The sequence below is a fragment of the Corvus kubaryi genome, unplaced genomic scaffold, assembly GCF_017639235.1.
Source record: "Corvus kubaryi isolate FWS band 111438036 unplaced genomic scaffold, C.kubaryi_AGA036_p1.0 133, whole genome shotgun sequence".
Classification (NCBI taxonomy): Eukaryota; Metazoa; Chordata; class Aves; order Passeriformes; family Corvidae; genus Corvus; species Corvus kubaryi.
In genome coordinates this window covers 30,882,363-30,907,901 of record NW_024580667.1, presented here as the reverse complement: position 1 = coordinate 30,907,901, position 25,539 = coordinate 30,882,363, and the positions used below count along the sequence as shown (strand labels likewise).

Here is a 25,539-nt window from a genome sequence, read left to right as displayed (position 1 = left end):
CTATTTGCACAAAAGGATCTGTTTGTATTTCCTTGATTCAGGTAGGGGTACAAATCCACCACTGTGACTGAGGTGTGTTTTTCTCCTGAGAGCAGCATCACCATAAGGAGATTCTGTTCCCTGCATATTTCTCCTTTACAGTTCCCTGCTCTTATATTCTGATTCCTGCACTGCCCTGTGACTGGCATAAAATATTACTGATTTTAATCTTAATTCAATTAATTCAATACCTGATTTCAAGGTCAAGGGAACACTGTTCAAAATAGCTTTGATTTTATCAGATTTTGTGCAAGAATTAAACTCACGGCTGAAACATAAACACAAACTAAAATGTATTTAAACAGTGATTGCAGTCTGGAATATTTTTAGGTCACTGCCAACAACAGTGGTGGAATGTGGGAGTTTTCAGGAGAAGAAAGTTAACGAGAGATTTACTCTGTTACGAAAATTAGAATGAACTGTTCAGTGTATGACAGGTTCACAGCGCTCAATTCCAAGTACCAGCTTTGCAGGTCTTTCTGTGATTGAATTTAGGCATGTTAAAGGTGAAAAGTGATGACTCTTATTCAAAGCCCATGTGGAATAAGAATTGTAACGATATGAGTAAGCAAATAAAAATTCTCAATAAGAAAATACCAACAGAGATCGGTTACATTTCAAAAAATAAAATTCTATGTTTCCAAAATTCCTCGCTCGGTAATTTCAAAAGAATGGAATTTTTAGTATGCTGTAATTTTTGGGTAGCTTTTTCTTATCTAAAAAAATATAGAAGTCAATGCAATAAACTGTCTGAGGAATGAAATGAGTGTGGTACCTGTGTTGCAAAACAAATACCTGAGACAAGGATTAAAATGCTTTTCATAGATAAGAATCTGCCGTCATCTCAGTACATTCTGAGATTATTGACTACTCAGTCTAGCATTATTTCACACTGTTATGTTCTTTTCTCAAAAAAAAAAAGTTTTCTTACAGATGCCACAAGCTTTTGCTGTTGAGCACAGACTAAGTGTGGAAAGCATTTAGCTTGTTTCAACACACCCTCCACCTGGCAAGCTTCTGAAATACCAACATATCAGCAATGGGTAAAATCTGGTGATGTTTGGCTTTTCAAGGCTATGTCAGTGCATGTTGAAACTGGATCCCAATTTCTTGAAATTAACTTCATGCTGGAAGGATATGAGCATTGGTTTGCTGCTGGTGCTGTAGCTTTCATGACTGCAGTCATAAAAGATGCTGCAGGAACAGCCTGTTACTTGTCCTTTTCCAATGAAAATCTCAAACAGTTGTAAACAACAAAATAGATCTCCTTCAATAGTTTAATTTGACTCACAATGTCAAATTTGGCACTCAACAGCAGAAAAATCCAACAACTGCATTTAGTCATAACATATGAAAGTAACTGCATTCATAAGAAGTTAAAAGTAGTATGGAAAAACTCATTCTTAATATTCTTATCTTGCTTTCAGTATCTCCTGTATAACTGCATGTGCAGATGCTTCTCCGGAAGACCTCTTAAACTGAATCCTTATCTCCTCCCCATCACTGTCTGCAGCAGTTGGGGGAAGAGGGGGAGGGAAGCCAGCTGGAAATCCCAGGGTGCATTTCATGGAGTTTCCTGACCATGTGGGACTCAGTAGTATGTGCAAGAGCCTTTAATACCTTAAGAGACCATCAGCATGAAATCAGTGCCTGCCTGGTGCCCCATCTTCTTTGTGCCCGAGAGATGGTACACATGTTGCAGGAAAAACCCTTTTGGCAGTCACCTGCTTTCCTTGCAGTCTTATCCCTCCCATGTCACCCTTGGGGCAGTCTCTATTCTCTATAAACACAGAAGCATCAAGACCAAATCTTATTCTTTTCCTCCTGTACCCTTTTTAACATCTTAGCTTTCACTGAAGTCAAGTTTCACACGAGCTTGTTAAATGAGAACAGAATGCCACTATGGACTCCAGGAGCTGAAAATAGCTTTATGGTGGGAGAAGGAAAGATTACTGGTTTTATATTGGCTCCATTACTTGTTCTTTCTTTTTAGCAGTGGAAACACCAGTGACTAGTTCGAAGTTTCTTTCTGTCTCCTGTTTTACTTTTTTATTTAAGTGTGGGAAAGGTACCTAGATAGAAAGATGTACTTATTTTAGTAAAATATGTTTTCTTCCAGAAACGTATTCCAAAATGAATATTTAGGTTTTTGTTTCTCCCATGTAATCCTCCAGTTTTCTGACTATTATGGCTTATATATTCTTTAATAAATCAGACCTTTTTCCTATATATATGTTCACTATCAGTTCCCATTGCATCCCTCTCAGCTTCTTTACCACTTCAGGGAACAGGAATAAAGCCCCTCACCTGCAACACAATTTTTCTGGGATGACAGGAGCCCCACTTTTTACCAGGAAAGACCAAGGGAAGATGTGTTGGGTGTTTTGAAAAGGAATGTGCCAGAGGATTGGAAATCTCAAAAATAGGTCAAAATACTCCATAATGGGAGATGGAAGCAGCAGACGTCTTCAAAGGACAGTAACTGAAACTCACAGAAATTATATTTAGCCTCTAATCTTTCCTAGCATTACAGGAGTGTAATACTGCAATTATGTAATTACATAGTCTTATTTATTATTCATGTATATAAAGGTGTATTAAATCATGAGAATCCTAATCTTACATAATATTAAGGATTATGCAATCAAAAAGTCTTCATAAATTCACTTGTATACAGCTACTCTGTCTTCTACAGATTGCTTTCTAGACCATATGGTAAAATTTACTTTGGTCATTTTGATTTGTAGTTGAAGGACCCAACATGTGACATTGACATAAGTAGATGAGCAAAGAGAAAGAGAATAGAAGTATAAATGACTGTCAGGTTTCCATTTGATGCAAAATACTCCCAAAATTGTGGCAATTGTGGCTGCATCCCTGAATTTATAATTTCATTATTCTCTTCTCCAGAAAACAAACTTGAAGAACAAAAATGGATTACTTATTACAAATGTTTTTAAGGATACACACAGCAAGGATAAAATTTAACAAAGCAATGTAGTAAAAAATGGAACATGCATTTTTAACTGGAATAATAAAAAGATTTTTTCTAAATGAAACAGGTAATCTCATCCAATAAACAAATTGTTGTAAACTACCCATTAATTTTTTTAAGTGTAATATTTCAGTGCTATATAACATGAACTATTCATTTTTAGTTTTGTATAGATCCTTGCTCATTTCTGACTTTTTAAAAAAGATGTTTAACTTCAGCCAACAGATTTCTTTTTTTTTTTTTTCTAGGTTCAGAGTTGACATTCAGAAATATTTCCTTACTGAGAGGGAGCACTTGAACAGACTCTTCTTACAGAGAGATGGTCAGCACCCCAAGTCTGTCAGTGTTAAAGAGGCATTTGTACAATGCCCTTCATCACAGGCTTTAACTTCTGATTGGCCCTGAAGTGGTCAGGCAGTTGAACTAGATGGTCATTCCAACTAGGTGGGTCCCTTCCAACTGAAATATTCTATTCTATTCTGTTCTATTTTAATGTAGTCTATTTTTTAAAGACTAAATTTTTTTTTAGTTGTTGATGGGACATTTATATTGATAATTTACTTTTTTTTTTGTAATGACCAAACATGCTTATTGTTTTAGGTAAGGATATGAAATTTATATGGGATCAGTTAATGTCAGTACCAGACAGTAACAAAGAGAACTTCCATTGTATAGACAAAGGCCCTGCACAGCATGAGACTCACACAGCAGCAAGTCTGTCTTCCTTAGTCTTCCTTCTACTGTTTGTGTACTTGTTGATCCTTTCTTGTTGCCTTTCATGTCCTTTAACGGATTCAATTCCATGCTGGCCTTGGCTTGTCTAACCCTGTCCCTGCAAGATCAACCAGATTCCACCTCTTGTGTGTGGAATCCATTTCATGTCTGATTTTACATAAGATCTCCTTGCTTATCCATGCAGTCTGCCTGCCATCTTTGCTTGGTTTTTTCCCTTCACTTCTTTCCTGTCATTCACAAAAAGGCTCAGAAAGGCCAAGCCATGACGATACAAGGAAAGACCACCAAGTGACACTTTTTGAAGTGATTGTACAAGAATGTGAATTTTAAAAATACCAGGAACACTTGAAGATTGCTCCCATAAGCTTTTCCCATGGGTAGAAGTTGGGTCCAAAGTGTACAGTAGAGGTCTTTACATGTGTACTTTACAGCATATTAAAACAGGGAATCAGGTTCTCCTGTCACAACAGTGGGCTGCACTGTCTCAAGTTGACTAAACTGATTTGTCATGGAGTGATGGGACTCACTGTTTTATATAAATGTGTCACTGTTCCCTTTATCCCACTCACTCAAAGCACACTGAAATCACATCCTGTTAATGCTAAAAATTAAAAGGGGTCATTTCTGCAAAAAGAAATAATCTTGCTATTTTTCAGGCATGTGGAGTCTGTTAGCAAGGCCATGAATAAGTAAATAACAGTAAATGAAAATTAATCACAGGCTACTGATTGTTTTCATTCTAAGTGAAGAAAAAAAGAAACTAGTACAATTTCCTTTGCTGAATTATGTGGTGATCCAAGACCCAATTAACACCACCAATGAAATAATAGAAAGGGGAATAAAAAGAGAGGAAGGAAACTGATGAAAGTTAGCAAGGGTGCTGGAGGTTGCAGCTGACAAGTGCAGCTGCCCAAGAGCTGCTGCTGTGGGTGAAGGAGCTGGCAGAGGGCCAAGATCTGTTTGTGTGGTTTGATCCAAAATGAAAAATGAAGTCAAAATGGCTTCTTTTAATTCACTTGCATTACTTGCATTGTTCTCATCCTCTGTGTGTCTTCCTAAGACTTTTCTCTTCTGACAGTCAGCATCAGAAGCCCTGGCTGCTACTTTTCAGCTCACCCTCACCATTTGCTTTCCCTATTCCTCCATGAAGTTGCAGGATGGATACTGTTTCCTCAGGCCAAGCAATCCAAAACTGCACTGTGCGTGAGCCCTGAAAAGGAGCCACATTGTGACAATGCTCTGTCCTTGTACTCTTGGGAGCAATGACCCAGAGGACATGGACAAGTTAACCAACCACACTCCTGCAGGCAGCCAGAAAAAATCCTCAGAGAGAACAGATCCCATGGTATCACTCTCAGCTTTTCATCAGTTCATGGACTAGGATCATGAAAAAAATCAAATCAGGTAATCAGAGCTGGCTTCCAGTAAGCAGAACCTGAGGCAGGTGGTTGGGCCAGTGGCTGCCTGCACGGGGGGGGAGATGGGAGGTGCTAAAGCCCTACATCCCTCTAGTGCCAAATATGATATTTCTCTCAGCAGTAGCAAAAATAGCTCAACAGTGCATCAGCTTAATATGAGCAGCTTGTTTGACCTAGATGTTGTCATTTTTATTCCCCAGCACCTCAGCCCTAGGTTTGGGCTCCAAAGTAGTAAAAAGAGAAATTTTGTTTGACTAATTTTTGTTTGACCTCAGTATATGAAAAAGAAGACAGGACTGGTGAGAGGGATAATTACTTGTGGTACCAACATACCCAGTAGAAGGAAATGGTGAGTGAAAATGTGTTGTCACTTGAGAATTAGACCTTGTTTTAGATGTAGTGTCTCAAAATCAAAATAATTATAATCCAGAAGGTATTTTAGATATCTTTCTTTGTCTGTTGTCTTCCTCTATCCCTTCCCTCCAAACAATGAACTGCCTTAGGAGGTCTGCAGTCCACTGTGTTTTACCTGTGTGAAAAGCAGAAAGGGACAAAATTGGCTCCGTCACACTCACATGTTCTCTAAGGAAAGACATGACTCGTTTTTTGGAAGAAAAATGTGGTTTTAACCCAGATGGGGACATGTGGGTGTTGCCACGTCCTGGGGAACCAGATGATTTTTGACCTTTGCCTTTGTTTGTTTACGATACTGACTTTTGCAATGCTGACTCTGGAAACCATGAGTAATATTAGCTTTCCATTAACTATCACCTAAGACCTAGTTTAGTATTTCACTTTTGTGTTGCTTGTTACTTTAGTTCCAGGAATTAATGACTCCCTGAAGGAACCTGATCAAAGCAGGGACCAGACAGTTAACAGAATGCTGTATGTATGTCAGACAGTCGTGCTGAGGTTTCCAAGAATTACTGAGATTTGAATGGGTCTTCCTGGGACATGCAGATTTTGATGATGTGACCAAGCTGAAAGAGGTCTCATTGGACAAACAGTGTTGTTGGGTTAAAAAGGACAGTGAACATTTCAGGGAGGGATCTAAGGGGAATGAAAACAAGCCTAAACAAAAATCATGGCAGCACTTCTGGGTGTATTCCCAGCCACCCATACCTAGTACCATGCATGGCAGACAAGCTGTTACTCTTGAGAAATTTGAAGCAAAATGTAGTCTAGGGGTCTCTGGCAGGCAGTGTGGTGCGTGCGCCCAGGGCACTTCACATGCACCATGAGTGACTTGATCACCTGCCCAAGAAAATGTGTGAGAAGGAGGTTACTGTGCATTTTCTGATGCAAGCACAGAAAAAGCTCAAGACCAGCTAGGAAAAATGATCAAATTGAGAACTGTCTGAATGGCAGATCCCAGAGGGTCATAATCAATGGCACAGCGTCTAGTTGGAGGCCTGTCACTGGTGGTGTCCCCCAAGGTTCAATACTAGCCCAAATATTGTTTAACTTATTTATCAATGGCTTGGATGAAGGGGAATATGCCTTCTCAGCAAGCTCACTGACAACACAAAGCCAGGAGGAGTGGCTGATACCCCAGAGGGCTGTGCAGCCCTTCAGAAGGACCTCGACAGGTTGGACAGATGGGTGGGGTAAAACAGTCTTAAATTCAACAAAGGCAAATGCAGGGTCCTGCACCTGGGCAGGAATAATCCTGGGCACCAGCACAGGCTGGGGGCTGACCTGCCTGGGAGCAGCTCTACGGAGAAGGACCAGGGGGTCCTTGGACCACAAGCTGTCCATGAGCCAGCATTGGGGCCAAGATGGCCAGTGCTGTCCTGGGATGCATTAGGAAGAGCAGCAGCAGGTCGAGGGAGGCGATCCTGCCCCTCTACTCTGCCCTGGTGAGGTCACATCTGGAGTGTCCAGTTCTGGGCTGGTGAGCACAAGAGATGTGAAGCTGCTGGAGAGGGTCCAGGAGAGGGTGACAAAGAGGACTGGAGCATCTCTCTTATGAGGACAGGCTGAGGGAGCTGGGCCTGTTCAGCCTTGAGAAGAGATGGCTGAGAGGGGGCCTCATCAATGTCTGTCAGAATCCGAAGGGATGGTGCCAAGAAGAGCCAGGCTCTTCTTGGTGGTGCCAAGCAATAGGACAAGAGGCAAGGGGCAGAAACTGATGCACAGAAAATTCCACCTGAATATGAGGAAGAACTTTACTGTGTGTGTGACTACACACTGGAACAGATGGTCCAGAGAGGGTGTGGAGTCTCCCTCACTGGAGATATTCAAGAACCATCTGGACACAACTCTGTATGATGTGCTCTGGGATGATCCTGCTTGAGCAGGGAGGTTGGAGCAGATGACTCACTGTGGTCCCTTCCAACCTTGCCTGTTCTGTGACTCTGCGATTGATTCTGTGATTCTGTGTGGTCACACCTCTGCACAGCTACCTTGTCCTGGTTTTCATCAGGGCTATGGTCTCCTCTGATTGATACAGCTGTGAGAAGATAAAGCTAGCAAAAGAGATACTCATATTCTGAGGGTTTGGGTTTTTTACATTGTATGGAGAAGGTCCTGAACTTCTGATTTGTTTGTAGCTATAGATATGCCATTTTTTATTTCCTTTAGTCATTTCCTCCAGTTCCCTCCAGCATCTGATATAAAGTGATCAGTGAGTCCAGATATTATGATTGCTCATCTCTTCACAGTCTGTTGTGTCATTCCAACCATGAGACCCATCTTTCAGGAATATTTAATGATCTTCATACTGGGCAACCTTGTGGCTTCTCAGTCTTCTGGTAAGTTCAAATCCCCAGATATTTAATTAAGAAATTGATTTATCAGCTAGCAATATTTCTGTGTATATTTTACTTCATGTGTTACAATATTCAGTGCTTTTCTTGTTGAAAAGAATTAACCAAACAAAAATTAATATCTAGCAGAAATTAAAGTGGTCTCTTAAAGAAAAAAGATAACAGATTTCTATGAAAGTTTTGTAACAGTAGATTGCAGCCCAAAAAAGTCTAGCCTTCACTGAACAGAGAAGGGTAAAACACATTAAAGGTAAGATTTCTGCACTTAAAACTCTGAAAGAATGAACACTATGGGAAAAGATCAGCAATATGTTGCTCCTGAGAAAGCATCAAGGTAAAAATACTACTGTGGAGCAAAATTATTAAAGAGCAGTTTTTTGGCTGCCTAAGAACATCTCTATTTTAGGTGTTTGTCTGCAATGCCATTACTTATATCTCGTCAAAGATAAATGCATTATTCCAGAAATCAAACATAAAGCCCAGCACCTTCACCAAAAATCTAATCTTCACTCTACTTAATTTCCCACAAGTTCCCTGTCATTAATTTTATAAGGAAAAAGAAATTCTTTAAAGTTATGATCTCATCCTATCGACCTATAAATCAGCTCTCTGTTCTGCCATACATATGGTAAATACCATTTTTGACAATGCTGCATCACCTGATTCTCCAGGGTTTATTGTCCCTGTGAGTCACTGGCTGTCCTGTGAGGGAAGGTGATTTCCCTGCCCTCATATGCAATCACCTATAGCCATGCTGTGCTGATGGCATGCCTTTGTGGAATAAAATTTGAAAATTAGTGTTGTGATGCATATTTTATGCAGTGTTGTGATGCTTAGCAATGGTCAGTGATCTGAAAAAAACCCAAAGCACTGGTGGATTCTAAGAATTATGCTATGCAAATTATATCTTGTCTCAAAATGTCTATAAAAACTTTCACTTGCTGTCTTTTTCCTCTTCTTGAAAAGATGTTTTCTGTTCATTCTCTGCCCTATACAATTCAGCAGTCTTGTGCACAAATGGCAATTTCACCCACATTTGTTCCTATTAAAACAATGAAACTGTCCTTCATCAACCAACAGTATTAAGGGTCACTAAAGACTAGGTTCAGATCTGGGTCTTGTTCTCCAGCAGTTTCTGTACAGTGTACTGCAATATGTGGAAGCTCAACATGTGGTTAGTTATCAGATTTCGTCAGTGTAAGGAAATCAAAAGTGGTTTATCTTCTTTGTTATGCATCAATGAGGTTGCAACTGTTCCACTACATGCATGTTCCATTCTGTTATCTTTGAAGATTCATATTTTGCCTCTCCCTTTCTTTTTTTTAATTTCTTCCATGACATTTAGACTTTTTATATGTTCCCTTTCAGCAGTATTTTTTCTCAGTAATAAACTTTGAAAAATAGAAAGGAGGTGGAATATACTTGCTCATATTCTTGATCATGGTTGTATCTGCATAATTTTTTGCTCAAGGAAATTTCATTTTTTTTTCCCCCATAGAAGTATTTTCTCCACACACCATAGTGGCATTTTCCATGCTTCTCTGTCCTGAGAAGAATTAGGTTCCCAGCAGGGCCTGTGAAGTTAAAGTCTTGTGTGGAACCTTACCAGTCCCTGTCTGGTTTAATGGAAGGTATAGACTTGGATAATTCTCTCTGAAGGTCTTGTTCCAGGGCACTGATATGTGTCCTGCAGCACTGCAGCACGCTGCATACCCAGCTAGACTAGCAGATCATCCTCAGACAGAAAGTTGTGCCACCATTTTTAGCCCAGGGACTGCCTATTGTAGCGGGTTCGGTTTGAACCGGGCAGAAACACCAATTTAGTGTAGTGGTTTGGCCCAAAATACTCATTACTATTTATCTTCTGTGAGACAAGAATTAGGAGAAACGCAAAGCAGGCACCAAACTTGAAAGAATATAAAGAAGTTTATTAACAGACCTAAAAGAAGGAAAAAAAATTATACCACACCTTTAGAACTCTCCTCCTCCCCCCACCTTCCACCCTTCTCCCACTGACAATGTAAAAAGAAAACCCTTAAGATGTTCAGTCTGTTTACCACTTCCATAATAACCTTGTTCAGTCCATTTAGAAAGAGAAGTCTCTTCTTGCTCATGCTATGAAAACATTATCACAACGAGACAGCCGCCCACTTCCAAATGACTTTGTTCAGTCCATTCAGGAAGAGGAGTCTCTCTGATCGCATGCGAGTCCCTTCCCCCGACTTGCAGCTTTTCCCGCAACTTCTTTCGAGGGTCCACTCTTGAAGTTTTTTGGGGTACAATTTTAAGGTTGAGCCATTCAGAAACAAAAGTTCTCTTCACCCATCTCTGGGAGCATTTCATCTCTAAGAACAGAGGCCCTTCTCCTTCCCTGGGAGCAAAGGGTCTGCATCATCTTCATCTTTAGGACTATCTCTGGGAGTATCTCTAGGAACTGAGGTTTCTCCTTTCCGATTTGGAGCAAAAGTCCTCATCGCTTCCATCTCTCCCTGTTCAAACTTCTCATGAAATTACAGCTGCATCAGCATCTGCCTATCTCAGCGCAGGTGCTTTTGCTTACGAGTTGAACACTCCACCTCCCATATCTTCATGAAATTACAACGGGATACTCTGATATATCATAGCTTCAAAACAGAATTTCAGCTTTAAGCATCTCCTCTTTCTCTTCCCTCAGGTTTTCAGCTCTTCACAGCACTAAAAGGGTTAATCTCACCTCGGCCTTGCAGCTGGAATGTGGCTTATCACAGTGGGGGGAGGGGGGGAGGGGAGCCGGGCCGCTCCGGCGGCACAGAGCAGGGCTGTGGGGGGTTCCATGGGTGGAACAGGGCCCATCGGCTCCAGGATGGCCGTGGCCCGGCCCGGCCTGGCCCAAGCAGGGCCTGGCCCGCTGGCCCCCGCTTGGGCCCCGCAGCCACCTGTCCCAGCACCGGAAACGAGAGAGAGCTTGGGGGAGAGTTTGTCCATTCTTAAGGGTGGATCACAGAGGCGGTCACAACTTTAAGTGGCTTAAAGAATTGTCCATATTCAAACTGGCCAGCTGATAGGTTCTGTCAGGTCATGGGGAAAGCTGTAAGCACTTCTTTGCGAGAACATCACTTCCAAGACTAGGCTAGCTAACCCATGACATTATTCATAATACTTTCGACCTTCTCATCTGTCCATTATTATAATAGAAAGAACAATTATAAATGTGTTGCTCTGGTGTATTGTATGCCTCCCAGATCATAATTAGAAGGAGGCTTTAAAAAATTGCAATTACTGTGGGAGAGCTGACATATCAGCTGAGGAGGATCCATGATGTCAGGTCTGAATTAAAAAAAAATTCCATCATAAATAGGGAGACAAATGGTCTCCTCTATTCTTTTTCTCTTTCCTCTAACAGAAGATACAAATGATTCTGCCTGCAGAAGTATAGCTGTACAGTTGCTTAAAACCAAACACCTTTTCAGTTAATGGCAAGGAAAACATCATCAAAAAGAAAAAATACATTTCAGATAAAATACATATTCTCAGAGGATTTTATGTCAATTTAATCTAAGCTTTAAAGAAACTCACTTAGGTTATGCATCTCTTCATGCTGAAATTTAAATTATGCAACATATACATGTTATAATTTGAAAAGATACATGCGAATACTTACTCTACATTTACAAAAAATACAACTCACACTGCATTCAAAAAGGCTTCAAAACTCATGAAATTAGGAAACACAAAAGAAAATTTCTCTGACTAGAGCTCTGAAAACAAAGTCTTTAATGATAAAAGATTGGCAAGATTCTGTCCTACATACCTACTTAATTATGTAGAGACTGATCTATTATAAAATTCTTTAAAATTAGAGCACAAGAAAGATTATGTACATATCACCAGATGGTTTTATTACAATTTTTATTCCATGTCAATTAACTTTTTATTTATTGTTAAAGAATTTAATAATGTATTGTCTTCCATTTTAGTACATAAATAACTTCAGCTGTTGGAGTTTGCATTTTTATGTTAAAATCCCAGCATTTCAATTCACAATATGTAGGGATGTTTTGCAGAAAAAGGTTCTGATCTTAGAAAGATTTATTTATGTTGTGAAGTTGATACAATCTGACCAATCCTGCTGAAGTCAACTACTCAGAGTGTGTGCAGTTAGGCCCGTGAATAAATCATTGCAGGGTTGGAGCCCATCTGATATTCTTTGCTATACAAAAAATGTTCATCACCAAACCCAAGATTTAGTCTTCACCTCTGAATTTCAGCCTCTAAAAATAAGAGAGTTATAATACATTTGAAAAAATAGAGAATAATGAGTGTTGTTTAAGGTTCAGAATTAATTGGTGTCTTTTGTTACCTTCCAACAGGCTAGTCAGAACAGACCCTTAGTTTTCACTTAATGTCCACTTTGTATTCTGTGGAAATTCCATGTGATTCCTCTTGTTTCCTTACTATTATCCATCTCTAAAGCCAGTCATATCTCAACTAACTCATTGAGAGTTTGAAGAGATCAAACTTCCTATTGAAAGAATGTTATGGGATTCAGATCTTTAATGCTGGTGTCCTTTTCACATTGGTATTGAGGGAAAATGTGGCACCCTGAAAAAGGATTTCAAGAATTTGCCTGCACAGAGATGGAAGGGTGGCTTGCAACTTTACCAAAATCTTTATTTCTCTGCTGGCAGATTGTAGGATATATAGTTACAGGTTCAAGGAGATTTCCAAGCATACATCACATATTTAAGCAAATTCAGTTTAATTATTGTCACCATAGTTATTGTCAGATGAGCAAAAAAATTTTAGATAAGCAATTTCTGTGTGCTCTCTCTCACAATTAATGAACCTGTGCTATGCCTCTTAATTCTAACAATTTCCCCATAAATATAACTCTCAAAAAATTTTAAAAAGTTATTTATGCTGCTCAGTAAGATAAAATTAATTCAGAAAGAATAAGCATTCCAATATTGTTTTAGCACTCTGAACTTGGAGGGATAAAAATCATAGCATTGCAGTTTTTTCCTCTTTGAGATATTTAAACCAAGCTTTTCCTCTCCTTGCTTCTGTTACGGTGTTCTGTATTTAGGTTATAAATGCCTTTTTCCCTCTTTCTTCCGTTTTTCTGTACCTGTACAGCCCTTGTGACCAAATTGACTGAACACCTCAGATCAATTGGGATGGGAAGAGACTTTCTGAAAGGGGCATGTAGTGACAGGACAAGGGGCAATGGCTTTAAAATGAAAGAGACTAGATTCAGATTAGATATTAGGAAAACATTCTTTACTGTGAGGGTTGTGAGCCACTGAAGCAAGTTGCACAGAGAAGCTGTGGGTGCCCCATCCCTGGAATTGTTCAAGGCCAGGTTGGATGGAGCTCTGAGCAGCCTGGTCTAGTGGAAGGTTCAAAAACATGCCCTACAAACAGCATTTTGTTTTCTGTCATTGTGCCCAACTGTTGTACGCATAGAAACAGCATCAGAAATTAATTTTGAAATTAATTACCCTTGAAAATATCTAATTAAGAAAGCAAGTCCTATTCCTGTTCTTATTTTTATAATTGAAAGATGATTATTAACAGATCTTTCTCAAAGTGAAGATACAGGCAATCAGACTAATTATACAAAAGTAAAAAGTATATATTTTGAGAATTGAAAGGATTCATTCTATAGTCATAAAAATTATCTCAGGACATTACAATATTCTCCATTCACTAACTTTTTTTTTTTTTTTTATGATGTCAATTTTATTTAAGGATGGAGAACATGTAGTTATACACTTAATACACATTAAATATACATTTAACTACTTTTCTAGAAAATCTAAGTCCAAGAAGTAAAGGATTTCAGTTACACTATATACTGCACAGCAGAACCATGCTAAAGTAGCCCATAAAAATTAAAATGTGTTAGTGCAATCGCAGACCAAGTGCACTGTTAGGCACTTTGCCATCATATTTCTTAGTGGCTTTAGTAAAAGACAAGATCATCTCTTAGACCTGCAGAAGGGAATTATGAAGAGCTTAAAGTCTTAGGAAAAATGAGCTACGTAGATAATTTGTTGCAACAGAGGTAGAACTGGCTGGATAAACTCCATTTTGTTACACCTTTTAAGGTTTTCAACTTCTGGTTTTGCCTCAGCATGTAAACAAGATTTTTCTGTTTGAGAAAACAATACAGAACAAGCTTGCAGGCATTAGGTAAGAGATGGAGGAGTTAGTTTCAAGTCCTTTTCTTGAATAAGAGCAGAATCTTTTTGCCACAGCTCCATGAGCCACAAAGCAGAAACCTGAAGGTACATCTACCCAGTATGTCCTGGATTTTTGTCATAACTGTCTTGAATGGTTTTGACAAAACTATGTGTTACAACACAAATACATCTCTATTAAAATGTTCTGACTTACTGTAATTAGAGTAGTCATAAGGAACTTAGACACAGAGATATAGGCATGAAAATAGGCAAAATGCTTACTTGAACCCATGTCTCTCTCGCATTCTTTGTGCTAATTACAGAGCAAAAGATAGCAACTGTGAGAATAGTTATTCCTGATACCCGTGAAATAATCAGGATGACTGGATGTAATGAAAAGCTCATAAGAAATATTTTAAAATTTTAAACTCATCCAAAATCCAAAGGAGCATAAAATGTACACGGCAATCAAAGCTAAAATCCTCTATTCTCCTTCTAGACAGGAATATTCCAGCAAAGATTTTTAGTGGTAGACACTTCACAGCTGGAGACAGCAGTTTGCAAATTTTACCTTCTAGTGGTCTCTTGGGGATACATTTTCTTTATTCACTCAAGTAAGCACAATTTCACATCTTATAGAATGCAAAATAAATAATTCTTGATATAGAATGGATTTCTAATCCTTTTGCCTTCTTAATTTCTCCATTTCTTCAATGTCAGGTTTATCTTCAGTGTCTGATTGTGGAATCCTGTGTCCCTACAAGACCACTAGCAAGGAGATGAGCAGAGAGGAAATAATATCTGCCTACAGTCAGAGGACATTAAATGATTGTGCTTGTATTTCAGGTGGAATGGGCCAGAGCAACATATATCAAATATGCACCCACTTGTGCTGATCTGCTCTGTGTTCCTGTGGGTCTCGACTGGTCGGTACTTCTGGTGTTAGCTCCTTGTTTCTTACCATAAACATTTGACAGTTTACACAGACATTCCCTGTAGCATTAGCTCCCAAATAGTTTTCCTCAGCACTTATTACGGGGAAAGTTGTGCTCAAGGTATAGGCCTTATGAACATGCCCAGTTTTCACCTTTTGGTCCCAGGACGATGTGGCCAAGACTCTCTCTCTCGTGTCACTGTGCATGCCTTCATTTCACTATTTTGAAATGCTAATATAAACCTCTCTATGTTATGTTAATCTCTTCCCCTGTATTTTGGATGTTCTTATGTCTTCTTATTTTATGATCATCTGAACCTATTGCATATGTATCTTTGAAATACTGATTGCCTACTAACGTCAAGGGACGTTTTTCATTCTCACTCCTGAAATCATATTCTCTGTAAATGTTCTGAGCAGGTTGGAAACATGCCATCAACACCACAATAATCAACTTCAATAACGAGAAGATGCAGATCACATGGGCAGCAAGAGAGCTTTTTCCCAATGAGAATGTGTCATTTTTTTACACGTGAGTATTGTCAGTGCCTAGTCCTCTACTGTTAAAGGATTTACTTTGGGAGAATGAAATATCCAAGTACATTCCAGTCTTCTGTGAACTAGAAATGTTTTTAACATTTGTTAATATCCAGCATGAAACCTGTTTATATTCACAACCTACAGAAGTGTACAAATCAATAAACCTGGTGAGTAATCAGTCACAACAGAAATTATAAGAAAGATTTGTCCCTCTTCCATCATTGTTCTAAGTGCTAATGTTAATAACAATATTGAAAGTGTTTTTTCCACATATGTGTATATATTTTCCTTATTAACTGACATCATTAATGATTAACAGAAGTGTAATATTTTGGTTAAAGACAGTCATAGTGCTTATCTTTGTTTCTGGGTTGTTTATGTGAAAGAACTTTTCACACTACAGTCCTGGAAACAGGATCATGAGAGCATCTGTTTGAGCAAGTCATTCTCTTATTAGAAAACAACAACATGAGCAAAACTTGATTATTTCAGACTGCATCGAAACCCAGGGCTGGAAATTCAGTGAAGTTTGGGTGATGAATTCCCTCACACCACTGTGAAATTTGTCACTTCAAGAAATACCATGCTCACGCTTTCCTTGGTAGAGCATCTGAAAATAAAAAGAAAGAGCAGTAAGAAAAGTTAATTAACTTGTGTTAATTGTTAAGTTTTCCGTTTACCAATATTATTTCATTTACAGATTTGATGAAGGCAAGCACAAAGTTTGGAAGTCATGTACCACCTATTTATTGGATCAAGATTATAATTCTGGATGTCTTTTTAAGACAGAAGGACCCACCCTTGCCATCTCTATCAGGAACAGCAAAGGAAGTGAAGAGCTGTTTTCTAAAAAATTAAAATCTGATTTTTACAGTAAGTATGAAAAATCATGACTATTTTGGCAGTTTTAGTATCCTCACTGATTCTCCAGTTCTCTAAGTTTGAGAAGAAATCAGTTATATGGCCTATAAAATGTTATTAGTGTGCATGTCAAAACAAAAATATAGTTATTTCATGTTGATTTTTGTTCCTTGCTGTCACCAGTAGTTACATAGGCTTGTGTGCAGCTGCAGCTAAATGAGATAACACAGGACAGTCAGATTTGTCCCAAAATACAGTTTCAAAATCTGAATGAAAATGCTAAAAATATATATATGGGTGTGCTTTGTCCTGTGCTGGCCTGCTCATCAAGAAAACAAATGATATTTTTTTGTCTTAGTGTTGGCTGTGTGATCTTTCTCATACTGTCCACCTTCATTCTTTTGCCATCTTTCATGCCATGCGAGGCAGAAAACTGCATCTTGTCAAAGATGCTGTCACAAACCCATCACTGGATGCCAATAGAAATTAGCTGAGTGGCTCTGGTACAGTCCAGCAAAGTAAAAGGGACATCCTACTACTAGCATAGAGATGATGTTCCTGTTTTTATTAAATCCTTCCTGTCCCCAAATACATATTTCTCATTAGTGTGAGATTAGTTTATGAAAAAGTTCTGGAATTTCACATAGCTACATCGTTCAATGTGGAGGGATTTTTTTTCTAATAGAAATCACACAGAAGATATAGAATGGAGAATTATCTGAAAAAAAAAGATATATTCCAAATTTATTAATAATGTTTTAGCAAAAGTGATTAAACACAAACCTGCCAAGGTATCAAACTTTGAGAATACTTTTATATCTCACAATTTTACCAATCTGTTAAATTATGGAAAACTGCAGCCTGAGCCTCAAATTTTCACTATTAAACACCCAGTAATAATAAAATTAATTTCAGAAGGGTTAGGTAACAAAGGACAAACATCAAGGATCAGACTGAAGTCTTTAAATCAGGAAGGCAGAATTTTCACAATACAAAAAGACAACTAAAGGATTGACAAAGCAAGTAACACTCTTTTCACCCCTTTATTTCCCACTGCTGAAGACTTACCAGCTGCATGGGTCAAACCATGGAGTTGTCTTCAGACCCTCTGAAAATGGTGAGAGGCAGATACAGTTGTGTGTAGGCAGGAACCCAGTGCTTTTGTAGATGCCCCACCATAGCCTGCATAGCCTCCAGCAGCTGCACAAGTCTGTCTTGGAGGTTTTGTGGTACTCAATTTGTCACTAGATTTCCAATGAGGAAGCTTTTTTCTTTGTCTGGATCTCAGGGAGCATGAGGAGACTGAAGCCCTTCCTTAAGTAGTTACAATAGGTTGCTGACATGAGACAGAGAGACAGTTACTGCCTTTGAATGTGGCACCTCAAATGGTGACCAGTGTCATGGTGTCAAGCTCCATTTTGATGTTTAATAGGGAGGTCAGCTGCAAAAGCAAAACCTCCAAGAAGAAAGTCCACCTTCTTCATTTACTGCTCAGTGAAATATTGAGTCAAGGAAGGAACAAAAAAAATTTCAACTGTAAAGTGCTTTTTAAGAAGCTATAGCAAAATTTTTTCTTCTTCTTAGTAAAGCCAAATCGACCAGAAAATGTGACCTTCTTCTGGAAAGAGGACACTGTTACTGTAAGCTGTAACAAACCAGAGAGAGCTGCAAGGTGCTTGAGACTCGAGCTTCAGTACAAGAGCAAGTTTGACAAAGAGTGGCAAGTGAGCTCTACGTCACATTTTTAATCAGCGCTAGAAGGAGTTGGAAGTAGTATATCCAGAATATAAAATACTGTTGTTTCCAAATTTTGTCCCATCCTATATTTTCAAATATAACTGGTAGCAGAAAACATCCAGATTTTTAGGACCCTGGATTTCTCCATGCCAGAAATAATTTGCTTTACAAGTTATAGACAGTTGCCATGCAAAGAGCTGAGGGCAATCTAAGGGAAAAGTCATACATTCAGGATAGACAAGTTTGGAAAGAAAGAAGAAGAAAGCAGATTAGGGAAAAGAAGAGAGAAAAAGAAGAAAAACTAATGAGATAGTATGAAAAAATAAGAAATTACACAGGATTTTTATTTCTTCTAAAATTAGCTGTAAAGTATTTCCAAATGTTATTTAACTAACTTAAACTTTTCCATTCTCAAATATAATATGTAAATATTTTGTGGATTGGAGTGTCTTTGTATATTGTAAATATGCAATTGTAACATAGTGCACTATGCAATGATGGCTATGACCTTCAATATACCATACAATGAGGAATGGATACGAATAGTCAAAAGTCAATCAAGAAACAGAATTCTTCAAAACTCAGAGAAGTTAACATTCAGTTCTGAGATTTGGCATTGACCTATCCCTTGCCCTAGTTGTGATCATGACTGAGTGCAGCATTTTGAAGCACTGTCTTGAAAACCAAAATTAACGATACACCTTCTTTCTCAGTCCAGAACTTCTAAGTGCTGCAGTGTTGCTGAGCAAGGCTTTGATCCAAAGAAGTGCTATTCTTTCCGGGTCAGACTGGGGAGGCTCGTACCATACTGCAACGTAGTTAACTACACCAGTGACTGGGAAGCAGAAACATTTTGGATGAATGGCATGCTATTAGGTAACAGCTAATTCTCATATATATATATATATATATATAAATATTGTCTAAGTGCAAAAGAAGAAGGAGTGACTGCAAAAGAAGCTGGAGACATGCAGCAAATGAATGTTGCACTATTGGGCTCCATCTTGTCTTATCAAAGGAAGTTCATGTGAATGTTTAATTGTGCATGTTTAACCCTGTCCAGTTTGTTGCTGATGGCCCCTAAAGCTATCAATTTATGTCATAATCAGCAAAGTTAAGAGTGTTCTCATTATCTGTGTTACTATAGCGTTGAGGATCCTCCAGTGACAGTGATGAGAGGGCTCTGTGGGTATGGGTGTTGAAAGGGGATGCCCACATATGATATTTGGATATCAAATATGAACTCTAAGAAAATCCCTGATGTCCAATTCTTGAAGGCAGTTTGTTTTGCAAGTACATCCCATTGAACTACAGGACCACAGGTCACAGAAGTCTTATGCTCAAGGGTGCTGGAATGATTGAAACAAGGAGAATGGAAACAAAAAAAAGAGCTTGAAGGGAAACAAAGCCATTATCAGCACCGCTTTCCTACCAGACAGTTGCATTTAACTGAGTGTGACTGACTTTAATTAGATTGTCAATGTAAACAGTATTTCTACTGCTTATCAAAACCAAAACCCACATTTGCTGTAGTAAAAAAAAAAAAAGACTGTACACAATACCAACACATTTATTTTACCTCATCACAAAATGCTACCCACTAGGCTTTGTCAGAATTATGAAGCCCTCAGTTGTCCAGTGTAACAAGATCTAAGTTCTCTAAAATGCAATGGGGTATTAGCTCACTTGAAGACAATCTATGTACACAAAGCTGGGATGAAATCCTGGAGCATAGGTAGCCTGTGCCCTCACAGCCACAGTGCTGACCTACAGAGAAAGCTCTTCCACTACGCAAATTGGGAGCCTGCAAGCAGGTCCTCAGGTGTGGCTGGCAAATGCCCTTAAATAAGGGCAATGTCTTCCTCTACACCTCTGAGAGCAGACAACTTACCAGCCTTACCTGAACCATTTGACAAGAGGCTATCAGCAGGTACCTGCAAGGAAGGACAGCACAGAGGAGACTCAGTGGTTAAGACATTCTGTGTGTCCCTAGATCAGAATTGACATTGGCACAGCCCCTTCACTGGGGCAAGCAGTTTTCTTCAGGACTTTAATGAGTTATTAACTCCAAATCTATAATCAGATAAAGCCATGAAGCTTTGAGGAATTTCACATACTCTGAAGATGTCACTTAGGGTGGGGAGTCTCAATTTTACTTGTGGTTTCCTGGCAGCTAAACAGAGCAGGGAGGTGGAACAGGCTGGACAGTTGGTCCTGTATGAATAATCATCCAGGGTTTTGGCATTTTTGAGGAGACCAGAAGGTCACTAGCAGGAGGCAGAGTTTTGAAGTTGCATTACAAAAGCTGCAGGAAAACCACTGAGAATGCAGAAAAATGCACAAATTCATTAGTTTTATATACCTGTGTGTTAAGTGTTAGCTGGCCACTAGTTACTTTCTGGGTATCAGCTCTTGTGGTTTGCTGGCTCTTTGTTTGCTGGGCTTGTTTATTTGGTTTCTGTTGGGAGAAAAGACATTTGGGCTACTTGTAAACTTGCATTTGCAGCTTTAGTGATTGTAAGTAGGCATATGTAATACAGATCTTAGCACAAAGTTACTTTATCACTGTCAAGGCAATGATGATGATGAGTAAAAATACTTCATTTATAATGTACTTACACTGCCCATAAGCCCCCTCCATTGTCCTATACTAGGTTAATTTAGATAAATAAAAGCACAATTTTATTTTGCTGCAAGGTTTGAGGAAGAGAGATTTTCTTTTCAGTCTCAATTGAACAATTAAACTTGTCTTATTTGTCCTTAAAAACTTTTCTATTTTTTTTTCTTTTTTTAAAAAAAATTCAACATTTTAGCATGATTAGGAGCATTTACAGTTAAAGCAAAAACAATTGTTTTGACATACTCTTTTTGTGATTATTCTTAGATTCATGTGATGATGATACAACTTCTCAGTCAAACACAGTAATTGTTTTAAGTTGTTTGCTGGCAGTCCTTTTAATGATGCTTATCCTCCTGATTCTTCTGTGTAAATGGAAGAGGTAAATATAGATTTATTGGTTACTACTAAATAGCCATGTCATGAAAATAGAGCTATCATTCAGGATGAAGCCTCTTAGTGATCAAAATTCTTATCAAATAAATGAAATCATTGTGAAGATGTAGAAGTCAGTAGCTTAATTGCTATTTGAGCAATAATACATCCTGGCCTTCCAAACACCAAGGACTTCAATTTGCACAACTGAAACAATTCTGGTAAAAGAAAATGTTTCAGGATGAAATTCTGTCTCTTCCACTTAATTTCTTCTCTTTTTTAGAAATCTAGTTAAATCCTGAGAAGCCAATTATTATAGCTACTCCCCCTGAAAAGACATTCTTTTGTATAACCTCCATAAATCTCAATGTCTATTTGCAGTAGAAAAAGTCAGCTTGAGCTTATTCAACTTTATTAAGACTATATCAATATTTAGATTGGCAGTTGAATAATGCTGTTCTTGTTTAGAATTTACAATTTAAAAACCCCCAAACAACTACCAAACAACAAGTAAACCAGCAAAGTCCCCAGATTTTTTGCTTTTTTGGTGGGAAAAAAGCACCAAAAGTTACATATTTTCAGAGATGAAAGTATTTTTCACTCTAATCACGCATTTAGTTCATAAGTTGATTTTTTTCTTGCATTTCCATGTTTCACATTTATGTTTGTATTTGCTAAGTCAGCCAATACAGCTGGTTGCTGCACCATCTTCCCTGTCTAGGGGAAGGTGACCAGAAAATGCAAGCTCTGACTACTGCATCAAGCAGAATAGCACATGCTGACTAGCTGGAAGTTTGTGTAAAGTCTGGATTTTGCTAGACTAGGGTTGGGTTGAAAATTCATCAAAAAAATACTCTTAGCCTGATGGCCTTCTCAGACTGTTATAACTGCTTTTTGACTTTAGAACACATTTAAAAGAAACTAAGAACAGAGTACTGTCATGTAAAATGTGGGTACAGAACTGTGCTGAAGTAGATTTTTGCATGAATAGCTGTGCTATAACAAAACGCCAATTTTTTCTTTTTTTCTTTTTGCAGGGTTCAGATGTCAATCCTGCCTGCTATACCAGATCCAAAATACCTATTTGCTGATCTCTTCAATGATCATAATGGAAACTTACAGGTAAACATCACCTTCTTAGCAGGGCTGTGAACTCCACAGTGTTGTGAATAATTTGAAAGTAGCTACTGATTCTTGCTCTGCATAGATAGACAAGCACCTTCTGACCCAAGATAAAAGCCTCAAAGCCCTTCCCCAGCATCACCAAGAGGGTCCACAGAGCAAATACCAGAGCTCATACAATCAGTGCAGCGTTGCTTTGGTACTGTGAAAAGGCACTTGCTCTAGAGACAGAGAAACTGCTGCAGAAGAATTTAAGGGTGTCCAGAGGCACAATATCCACTGAAATGACATCATGATGCTTGAATCCTTTCTGCGCATGATAGGTTAGGGAGCTTGCTTCAACCTGATCTTGTCCTTTATATTTGTGAAGCGCTGAGACACTTTGGAGGTGTCAGTCACAGTAGGAAACATCCTCTCTTAGCCATGGAGGTGCAGGTTCACTAACCCTTTAGATATGGAATGGCTTTCAAATGAATAGATTGCAGTTTTTGGTTTTGTTTTCTTAATGCTTCTTGTGAGTCCCTGACATCACATATGTGGTGTAGTTTTCTGTATTAGCTGTATTAGTGTTTACCTTAATTGCTAGTAAGTTTTCTCTAAAGGGGAAACAGGTTAAATATTTACATTTTCAAACCAAATGAAATATCAAAAAGCAGTAATAATTTTTCAGTGACAAGCTGAAAACTTTTTCTATAAAAGACAGCTTTAAACTCAAAGTGAAGAAGAAAGATACAAATTCAAATTAGTACTGCAGCATTAATACAGATATGCTCTGTAGCCTAAATCTTCATCTAAACTTACTCTTAATTTAGATTAAGTCAGGGTTTGGGTCAAAGAAAGCATGAGTCTATCAAAGAGGGTACACCAGATACTTTACACATCCAAGGTTTTCTAAGGTGCCTCCTTAAATACAAAGATGTATTTAATGTGGTCTCAAAAATAAGTAGGAGTTTGTATGCAGTTCTGGAATCCTGTCTGCTTTCCTGTCATTCTGTCTGTCTTCTTTCCTGCTATCTTATGTCCTGCTTCTCTACATTGCTTCCTTTTCATCTTCTCCATTGTGGCTTATCCTGGAAAGATGCCAACATGAAAGGAAAATTAGTGTCTGTACAACCAGGTTTCTTTTGATAGATAACTCATCTCCGCCAACCTTAACATTTTAATTTTTCTAGGAATGGTTAGACAAAAATAACCAGGTGGTGTTGCAAACCAAGCTAGAATATGAAGAGCCAGAGTCCATCACTGAGGCAGAAAGCCAGCAAGAAGATGGGAAGAACAGTGACAAACAGGAGCCTCTGGAAAAAACCTTCACTTTTTCAGGAGCAGCTGAAAATAATGACGTCAAAGCAGCTGAGATTGCCTGCCTGAAACCAACATCCAACACTATGACTTCCTTTGCTGGCTTCCATATTTTAAGCAATGATGACACTTATGTGATGTTATAAAAGCTGCATAATGCAGAAGGCGCTAGGAAATTCCATAAAAGATCCTGATGAGTTTGGGGGACTGACTGAATAGAAAAGGTCGTCATGATAAGATTCACATCAATAAAGACACTGGGCTGTGTTATCTGGTTTTAGATCTGTACTTTCCCAAGTTAGGATCTCTTGGGCAGACTCACTGTTTGAAACAAACTCTTGACAATTTATAGAGTTAGGATTTGTTCTTCTGATTGGGGTTTATCCCTAAGCCCCATTTTCCCGCTGTGGACAGGTGAGGACAGAGCTCCTCCATAATATCTGTCAGCAGAGCTGAGACTTAGTCCTTCCACTTACGGAGTGTGTAGAGCAGAGCAAACTGCACTGTTGTTCTTCCCAAATGAAGAGAGAAAATGAGGAGATTTTGCTGTCTTGTGTAAAGAGATTTTTGTTGTGTAACTTTGCATTTCATGGCACGCCTTAAAGGTTTTATAGAGAAGGAATAAGCCGCATGTCTAAGAACAGAAGAGTGAGGATGTACAGTATTGAATCACATTTTAGCCTGCAGATACTGCTGTGTAGGCAGCTTCCTCCAGAACAGCAGGGCTTCACGTGTTTCCTCTGAAGATCGTGTTCTCTGTATCTTACAGCCTTTGAATAGTCAGCATATTACAGCCTTTATTTTAGAAAGCTGAGGGTCATTTTGAACAGTGTTTGTGTTTAACTGAGTTGCATGTATTTCAAACTGGGGTTTGGTGCAATCAGAAGCTGTAGACCCAAATTAGGACTTCTTATTCATATTGCATATACTAATCTCTTGTTTTTCTTTAGAAAATGGGGGTTTGGGGTTTTTTTTTAACAAGTTTTAAAAAATAAGTTTAGAACAATGTTTTAAAGTTTTCTAAACATGCCATCTTTTAAAGTACATTTAATTTCAAATTTAAAATGCAATATACTAAGCAATCAGACTTCACAAAAAAAAATCTTGACTATTCTGAGTTTCTCCATATCACTTATGCTACATGCTGTTTGAAAGCAAATTTTGTAAAAAAAAATTAAGTGTTAAAACTATGTATGACCTGGTTAAGCAGATACAGTGTGATTATATGTTGAATTAGCTCCAGTTATCTACCTACCTATCAGTCAGTCATTAAATGACTTTATCAGTTGGCTAACCTTTGCCAATCACATGTTCTGATTATGCAAACGCCCTGATTTATTGCGCAGATTGGAAATCGCATGATCAGAAAGTTACAGTGACAACTAAAATATCTTAATTTAGTTCTATAAAAACTTCAATTCCAGATCTTTTCAAGAATAGTAAATAATAATATGGATCATTATGTGCCAAAATCTTTGTCTAGGTGTTCCAGTTTGTTTTAAAAAGAAAAATACAGAAATTTCCTGGACAACAACTGAGAAGCTTAATTGGAAGGACAGTTCAGCCACAGTCCCCAAGTTTTTTTTTGACATTGCCTCAGATTTGACTGTTCACTAACAAGATTAACATGCCAGCAAAGAATTTCCCATAATCCTGAAAACAATTTTGCCTTGTCCTATCTAAAAGAGGTGTGTGCAAGTTTGGCGGGGGGGGGGGGGGACACTTTGTATACTGCACACTTCTGAAAACTTTTCTGAAAGCTAGCAATGCAAAATTTCAGTAGCACTGAAAGTAAGGATCCATTGAATTTTAACCTAATTCAAGCCCTGTAAAATTTGATAAGCAGAAACCATCTCAGCTCAGCTCTTCTTATATGATATAAATTGCCATTATTGCATAAGAACCAAAGAAGTTACAGTGAATTACAACAGACAA

General features: G+C 38.4%; 1 protein-coding gene across 10 annotated transcripts; it reads left to right on the top strand.

The window, feature by feature from the left end:
• The first annotated feature begins 5,071 nt into the window (after positions 1–5,071).
• CRLF2 (cytokine receptor like factor 2) lies at positions 5,072–23,874 on the top strand. 10 transcript variants are annotated; one of them, XM_042041840.1, is made up of 11 exons: positions 5,084–5,173; positions 5,463–5,536; positions 7,851–7,940; positions 14,966–15,045; positions 15,474–15,585; positions 16,294–16,466; positions 18,039–18,178; positions 18,905–19,067; positions 21,076–21,190; positions 22,221–22,305; positions 23,478–23,874. In XM_042041840.1, the coding sequence occupies exons 2-11, from the start codon at positions 5,466–5,468 to the stop codon at positions 23,748–23,750; spliced, it is 1,302 nt and encodes a 433-aa protein (XP_041897774.1). In that variant the 5' UTR covers positions 5,084–5,173; positions 5,463–5,465; the 3' UTR covers positions 23,751–23,874. The 10 variants fall into 10 exon arrangements, with proteins under 10 accessions (XP_041897809.1, XP_041897774.1, XP_041897802.1 ...); XM_042041849.1 differs by lacking the exon at positions 5,463–5,536 and having other exon boundaries at positions 5,089–5,173; positions 7,889–7,940; XM_042041899.1 differs by lacking the exon at positions 5,084–5,173 and having other exon boundaries at positions 5,511–5,536; positions 7,889–7,940.
• The last annotated feature ends 1,665 nt before the right edge of the window (positions 23,875–25,539 follow it).

Bases quoted from the DNA above. Each gene is read 5' to 3' on its own strand.
- CRLF2 (XM_042041840.1), top strand. From the start codon at position 5,466: ATGAAAAAGAAGACAGGACTGGTGAGAGGGATAATTACTTGTGGTACC. The intron at 7,941-14,965 runs GTAAGTTCAAAT...CTTGTATTTCAG, and splicing joins TGTGGCTTCTCAGTCTTCTG to GTGGAATGGGCCAGAGCAAC. The intron at 15,046-15,473 runs GTCGGTACTTCT...TGTTCTGAGCAG, and splicing joins GTTCCTGTGGGTCTCGACTG to GTTGGAAACATGCCATCAAC.